The sequence below is a fragment of the Salvia splendens genome, chromosome 17 (genome assembly GCF_004379255.2).
Source record: "Salvia splendens isolate huo1 chromosome 17, SspV2, whole genome shotgun sequence".
NCBI lineage: Eukaryota > Viridiplantae > Streptophyta > Magnoliopsida > Lamiales > Lamiaceae > Salvia > Salvia splendens.
Window position 1 is genome coordinate 21,520,352 of NC_056048.1, and position 8,216 is coordinate 21,528,567.

The following is an 8,216-nucleotide window of genomic DNA, read 5'->3' on the forward strand; positions in this document are numbered from 1 at the left end:
ACTCCACAATACTCCCCCCTCGCACTTTATCTTAGCTTGCCCTCAAGCTAGCCTGATAAAGTGGAAAAGAGTAGTATGTCCTGCAACACTCTAAAAACCTGAAAACCCTATTATCAGACAAAAACTTCTCACACTTATACCGAGCATCGAGCTAAGTGGGAGAAAACACCACATCAAACACATAAAACATACAAATAAGACACAAACTTCTCACACTTAGACTGGACACCAGGCTAAGTGTGAAGAAGACAAAACAGACACATGTTACAAGAATTAAAAACTAAAAAGACTAAAGTGACTTGGTCAATGGGGGGTTCATCTCCTTGGCCGATTCCTTCTGCAGTCAGCTGTTCTAGTATGGGAATCTTCTCGTCCAGCCGGTCTCCTATTGCCTGCACCTTGGGCTGCATGTTGGGAAGCCCTCTGCCTCTGTGGAATTAACTCTCTGACCATCAGAGACACCATCTCTCTTACCGCGAAGACCAATGTCCTAACATCTTCATTATGCTTCATCTGTATTTCCTTCTGGGATGTCAGTAACTACGTCTGGGCCTCGCAGCTAAGAGCTATTCTGTCAGGGTTTAGGGCTATCCGCTCCATTAGCCCTTCCATTCTGGCTCTCCAGTCATCTAGTTGTCCCACCAGCTGCATAAGGCTGCCATGTCCAGGGGACACCTAAGGTGCAACTGATGTAGAAGGCACAACAGCTTCATCTTGTGTTTGCAGGGCGGATGTGGCTGCTTTGATCCTTGCTCTTGTCTCTCTCTCCGTCTCAGTCACAACTACATCCACCTGCTTCTTCTTACTTTTCTTCTTGACACCCACCGGCTGCGAACCTGGCCTAATCACTTCGTAGAATTGAAGTACACCACCCTTCTGTACCAAGACGCCTACATTTGTAAAGAATTGCACACCAAACTTCTCCGGTTGGGTGCAGTATGTCATCTTATGTATCCTTTCTAGGATGGTCATCTCTACACAGTTCTTGAAGATGGCCCCTAGGATATGACAACAATTCAAATTTCGAGCGGCGCCGCTAGAGATCGACTGACAGGTGCGAGCAAGCCAATATCCCAGGTGCACCTTCCTCTTTTTCAACATGCACCACATGAAGTATAATTCAACTTTTGTGAGGGAGGCGATGGTGTTGGCTTGGCCTAGCAGATTTGCGCCTACAAAGACTTAGGCTAGACGAAGGATGGGATTCCTGATGGAATCAGCTGTGGAAGTTGTTGGTTGGTAAGCCTTAGTACCATTTGGTACTGTCTTTTCCCATGCGGCTTGCTCGTTGAACTCTGGGATATCCTTGGGAGCACCAATGTCTCTCTCAAACCATTCAATTTCTTGGTTTGCAGTGTACATGCCAAGTCTTACCGACCACTCCCTTATGCTCATTCTCATTTCTTTTGTAAACATCCTGAAGCTGATAGACTCGGCTCCTACATCACTAGAGTATGTGAAATGGAAAAAAGTGAAGAACTCCTGGGCCAATTCTATTGGCATCTTTGGTGAACTTGGACCAGTCGAATCCTATCCCCGTGATATACTCCATGAATTCCTCCACTGCTTCTAGCTCTTCCAAAGCCTCTTGGTTCAGTCATCTTTCAGACCTTGCTTTCTTACCTCGCCCGATCCTGGCTTCACATTCCTTCGTTAACTGGGGATCGTTGAATGTGATTATTCATCCGAGCAGATCGTTGTCCAGACGGACCTGCATCTTCTCGAATTGTATTCTGGACATTTTCGGCCACTGCTCGGATGTACTCCTCGCTCCATTGTTCCTTCTCTTCGATCGTCGCTCTATCCTCAACGCCTCTTCTTCCTCATTATCATCTTCCTCGATCCTCTGCCTTCCTTCGTGGATTACCAGAGTTGAAGAAGCCTGCCATGGCTTCTTTTTCACGGGGGTAGCTATGGCTTTCCCCTTTCTTTTCCGCTCTCTCATGGCTCTATCACTGTCTTCCACCTTAGCAGGCGGATCTGGCTACCCAGAGCTACGTAGTGCATCCACTAATAGGATGATTAGTCCACAGGAGCTCACCTTGGGGGATGTAGTTTTGATGCAAAATTCGAGTCTCTTTTTTCCCAGGAAAGTTGAAGTCCAAATAGACCGGTCTGTACATGATCAAGAAAATCTATAATAGTGGGATGGTTAAGTTGTTAGCTCCGAATGGGACTTTGCTTCAAGCCAATGGTCATCATGTGAAGAAATACTATAGTTCGGACAAGGTGATGGAAGAGGAAGTGGCACCAGAAGAACCACCCAAGGAGTAAAGAAGGGGTAAAGTCAAGCTAATGACTATAAAAGAGCGCTTGTTGGGAGGCACCCAACCATTTATTTCAATTTTTACTTAAGTTTTTGAGTACTTTTAGGATTATATTTCATTTTTGTGTTGATGAAAATTTTTGCAAGTTTCTGGACTCTCGCCAGCGACCGCTGCAGTATCCGCAGCGGCCCGCTGGCCATCTTTCTGGAAAGAATCTGACGCGTCGCAGCGACCGTTGGTGGACACCCAGCGACCGCTGCCTAACTGCAATTTCCAGAACGATTTTTCAAAATTTTCGAATTTTCGCCCAGTCCAGCCACTACGTGAAAAATTTTCAAGGTACGTTTTCTTTTTAGTAGTTTACTCACGTCCCTACCGACTCTACAAACTTATTTTACGCATTTTTGTAAATAAGTTTGGGGGGATGAAGTGGTGGACCGTGAGTTTAGGCTTTTGTTTTAGGGTTTTAGTTAAAGTTTTTGTTTTAAAATCCCAAAGGTGAATCCATGTCATGAACTTAGCATGAAGAACTTGAAGGGGATGGCAGCGGAAGCATGCGTTTCAAAATACCGATCACATGAATTTGATATATTTAGCAGATTATTTTGACAAATTCTATTCGCGCAATTATCACATGTATCATGCTCATAACTTGAAGTAAAACATGCTTTAGCATATAAAATCCCTAAAACATGCTTACTACGGAATTAGCCAATTTACCTCGTTGATTCAATCAAGAATCGATGATGGCTTGCTCCGTCTCCACGTGAAGATCTTCAATACAAGACCTCGGATCTTCTGACTGGTGTCCCGGACTATACGCTGATATTTGTGTGGGCAAATCTCACCAACGTACTAGGACTCGAATAATGGAAGACAGAAACTGCTCACGGAGAAGACACAAATTTCGAGCTCTCTCTCTAGAGGGGGACGAAAATTTTGAGGCAAAATTAAGTGTATATCTTTTCTGTCTCCTTTATTCTCCTATTTATATTAAGTAACAAATTGGGCCCAGTCAGAGATCTAAGAAAGAATTTAGATCAGGCCTCACCCAATTAGCTTTTTACTAATTAAATTGAACCCACAATTTAATACAAGCTTATATTGGAATATTACGAGCAACCACTACAGAAGTAATATTGAACTGCCTTCCAAATCCGAAATTACAAGTATTCCGAGTTTCCTTTAATTGCGTTTATTTCATTTCCCGTGCTTAAGATGAAAACATCCATTAATTAATTAATGTCTGCTACGGACTTAATTAATTAACATATTTTAATCTCCAAGAGTGGACTTAGCAAGAAACTCTTATTTATTATTCATAGAGTAATTAAACTCTAACTAGCTAGGTTCCGAATAATAAAACCTTGTTTCGAGCTCCTCTTGTGGATGTTATCAAACGAGACTCTCCTCGCGCACGATTCAACGTAATAGCAATCCTAGCACCGCTAGATAATGATCACCACTACCCAATGTACCTGGATCGTTGGGTTACGAAAAACCCGCACCTTTGGTAAGTTAAAGTAGTAGATACTCAATATCGTATGCTCAATGCTAACAAACATTGATTAAGAAATTATTATCAAGGGCTCGTCTTTCAGTAGATAGCATAAAGACTTGTCTTGCTGTTAGGTCCATTCAGTGCTATACCACATCAACGTCATCTTATTTCAATAAGGCTTAGAAATAATTGGACTGACATTGCAACCTTTCACGATAGGTAGTCTAGGCCCATCTGGGTTGTGAAATTCTTCTTTTTCTTTGTTCAGAACTGACCGTGTTACATTAAAGTGGACGACGCCCACAACCGGTCTACTAGAACAAAGACTTAGACTTTGTTACGTTCTTATACATTTAAATATGCAATAAACAACCATTAAATGTAAAACATAACAACATTATGACAAAAATAATCTGTTTTATTCATTGGAAAATAACAAGTAGAGTTTTACAATATCCAATCACTCGAAAGGTGATTTCTAGTATACCTAACAGAACTTAGAAACACGCATGCTTAGGGACACATTAGATCGAGTCGACGATGATATTTAATTCCATCCATGTTTAAGTATAACTTGACGTTTTGATATGATGGTTTGGTGAAAAGGTGTATAATTAGTGAATTGCTTGTTCGCCTTGAATCATGCTTATACCTTGTGAGATTTGAGCCTAAATTCTTTCTTGTGTGATCATCTGCATTCATGTATATGTTTCTAGAACTTGCTCCTTGTCTGCTAAGTTTACATAGTGTTTAAGTTGATTTAGGAGGATGTTAGACCATCTTTTCTTAGCTACTTTTATTCCCAAATTTTCGACCCTCTCAAATTTTTCCATTTAGAGCCAATTTTGAGCCTTTAATCATATTCTTTGGAAGCCAAATAAATGGAGACAATTCCTTGGGTTAGTTTAGTTTTTATTATCTTTTGGAACTGATCAACTTGGCTTCATTTCTGGCCATTTTTCACTCCTTTCCCGAGTTGATCAAGTTGATTTTGCACTTGTCGTTTTCTACACTTTATAGCCCATGCACACTCAAATTCACCACTCTTTTCGCAGATTATCAACCATGTTAGTGTAATAAACTCTACAAAACCATGCATGTAACGAGCCCTATCAATACGAAATTTAAGAACATAATTTGCAAGATTGACATTTAAAACGAGCCAAATTTAGGCCTTAAAAACATGCAAAAACCGTGTTTATCAGTGATTGTATTTAACTTTTACATTTTGAACCTTATAATTTAATTTATTGAATTCTTTTTGAAGTTTAATTTTGGACCCCCCATGATTAAATTTCTGGCTCTGCCACTGGACTCTACTATGAAACATACCAAAATGACAAAATGACACCACTATAGTACTATACCGACTTTGAACAATTTTTCTACCAACCCTCGAAATTGAAGACGAAGTACAGACAAATAATTATACAAGCTAATTCTTCTACTCCAGATGATTTGAAAAGGAGAAATGTTAAAGAGTTCTATTAGAGCATCCACAATAACAGACTAGCCGACGTCTTAGCCACCGGCGTGCAACTAGGGCGCTTGGCTACTCCGATTGAAAAACCAACGACCGAGAGGTCGGGCGTGGACTAATCGGCTAGCCGACTTTTTTTTTCTATTCCCATTTCATTTTTTTCTATGTTTTTTTCTCCAATTCATTTCGTTGTTGTTGTTTTTGGTGTTTTTTTTTTCTCGGGAGGGCTAGGGCATTGGCTAGATTATTGCTAGCCTATTGCTAGGCTGCTTGGCTAGGGCAGTGATGATGTGGCAGAAGAAATTTTTGGCTAGGATATTGCTAGTCCACTCCTATTGTGGATGCTCTTACCAATCGTTATAGGCCTTTAATAAAAGAAACTAAAAGGTAATTATGTGTTTCTTTTTAGAGAAACAACAAATCCTCTAAAACAATCAAATATAATTACGTACAAAATTCAAACAAATTCAGGAAACATGCATTTGATTCACTTCATCATTTTCTCAAAGAGTTGACAACCCAGATCTATCAGCTTATCATAATCATAAATCATACAATTATGAAAGCATGCAGTCAACTCAACAACCAATATAGAGGCAAAATGACACTTAAATCATTTTCAACAATGATTAAAGAGAAATTAATTTAACGTTTTCAAACCTTTTTCCTTATCATGTTGTATTTCTGTCACGTGAAAGAGAGAATGGACTTTTATTGTTACTATGCTCTTATTGTGTTATGTGAGAAAGAGATTGAATGAGAAATTTTTTTTATTTTCAAGTTTAATAGCAATTCTTTTTATATCGCATGCATAGTTTCTGGTGTTCTCTAACTCGTTGCATTCTACTATATGATATCACTTCTATTTCTACTCCAATTCGTTTGTAGTATTATTTCTTATTCCTCTTTACAGATGCAAAGAGGCTAATTGGCCGTAAATTCAATGATCCAACTGTTCAGAGTGACATAAAACTATGGCCATTCAAGGTCATTCCTCACCTCACCGACATCAACAAGCCTATGATAGTAGTGACCTACAAGGGAGAGGAGAAACATTTTTCAGTTGAGGAGATCTCCTCAATGGTGCTATCAAAGATGAAGGGTACCGCCGAGGCCTATCTTGGATCATTTGTCAAGAATGTTGTCATAACCGTGCCTGCTTAATTTAACGACTCTCAGCGTCTTGCACCAAGGATGCCGGAACTATTGCTGGCCTCAATGTTGTAAGGATCATCAATGAGCCTACTGCTGCAGCCATTGCATACGGTCTAGATAAAGGTGGCAATGTGGCTAAGAATGTGCTGATTTTCGACCTTGGTGGTGGCACGTTCGATGTGTGTGTGGCCATGGTTGATGCAGATATCATTGAAGTGAAGGCTATTGCGGGCGATACTCATATTGGGGGGCAAGATTCTGACAGTAGGATGGTGGATCATTTCGTAAAAGACTTTGAAAGGAAGAATGGTAAGGATATTAATATGAATCCGAGAGCTATTAGGAGATTGAGGAGTGCTTGTGAAAGAGCCAAGAGGATTGACGCCCCTAGTGTTAGTAATCTATGCTTGTGCCACATGGGAAAACTTATGTGACTCGTTCTATCGAAGTATGAACTGTGCTAGAGTGTTATAGTTAGAATTTGTATAACCATAATTGTGAAACCACTATTCTTGGAATTCCCCTATTTGCCTAATTTATTTGCTTTATTTTATTTGTTTTTGCTTAGTTAAACCAAATCTCTTATTTCTCTAGATAGTATATGGCGCTCAGAACACGATAGCCAGTTGCAATTATATTCCTCGTGTTCGATATCCCGGTACTGACCTTTAGCTATACTAGATCTACCTTGTATACTTGCAGGTATTTTTAGTGCTAATAAAACGTGCATCACGTATTTAATGTCAAAATCACAATTCATGTCCATATTTTGCATGTTTTTATCTATTTTGGTATTTTGACGTGTTTTGTGAGAAATGTGCATATCTGAGCCTAAAAAGATAGCTAAAAGTCGAAGTTGGAAATTTGGAGCATTCAAGATGCCCAGCGGTCCGCTGCAACCCATACAGCGGCCGTTGGGGCCCAACAACCGCTGAGCCAGTAGCTGTCTGTTCCCCTCTGTGAAAGTTGTGCTGAAATGAAGAACACGCCCAGCGACCGCTGGGGTGTGCGTAGCGACCGCTCGAAGAGATCCAGAAGCTAAGGGACGATTGCCAGCGACCGCTGGAAAGAAGTGTAGCGACCGCTGTTCGAGAGGCAGAGGCTACGGATCAACCCACAGCGACCGCTGGCCAAGGGTCTTCCCTAAGTTATTGGATAATGTTTCACGTTTGAGTGACACATTCTGTGATGATTTAATATAACTTGCTACATAATCGTGAGAGAAGGTTGGTGAGTTAGGTCCACTTAGTAGACACTACAAATAGCTTCCCTTAAAACGACACTGTTAATTGAGAGTGATGACTTTTCAAGGGTCTTAGGAGCTTTTAGGAGTTACGGATCTAGGATTGACAACACTAGTGTTAGTAATCTACGCTTGTGCTACATGGGCAAAACTTAGGTGACTCGTCCTACTGAAGTAAGAACTGTGCTAGGGTATTGTAGTAGTAATTTGTATAACCATAACTGTGAACGCACTTCCCTAGAATTCTCTTATCTCTCATATTTTATCTCGGTGATTTACTTGCAATTAGTTGTTTATTCGCTTTCAATCTGTTATTATTTTCAAAATCCAAATTTCTCTGTTTTCCAAATAGTGAAAGTCGCTTAGTAGAAGGTAGCCAATTGGTGATTGTTTTCCTTGTGTTCGATATCTGGTACTGACCTTTAGCCATACTATATATACTTGGTATACTTGCAGGTTTATTTAGTGCTAATAAAAAGTGCAACAGATTCACAAAGGGAATAACCTGATGATGTGTTAGAAATTATAATAGTTTTGAGTTTATCTTTGTGTTACATCTTACGAAGCAAA

At 40.1% G+C, this 8,216-nt stretch overlaps 1 protein-coding gene across 1 annotated transcript; it reads left to right on the forward strand.

Annotated features, from left to right (window-relative positions):
• Positions 1 to 1,943: 1,943 nt before the first annotated feature.
• On the forward strand, positions 1,944 to 6,837 carry LOC121774464 (heat shock cognate 70 kDa protein-like). Its single transcript, XM_042171335.1, has 3 exons — positions 1,944 to 2,073; positions 6,162 to 6,350; positions 6,428 to 6,837. The coding sequence occupies exons 1-3, from the start codon at positions 1,944 to 1,946 to the stop codon at positions 6,835 to 6,837; spliced, it is 729 nt and encodes a 242-aa protein (XP_042027269.1).
• Positions 6,838 to 8,216: the final 1,379 nt, after the last annotated feature.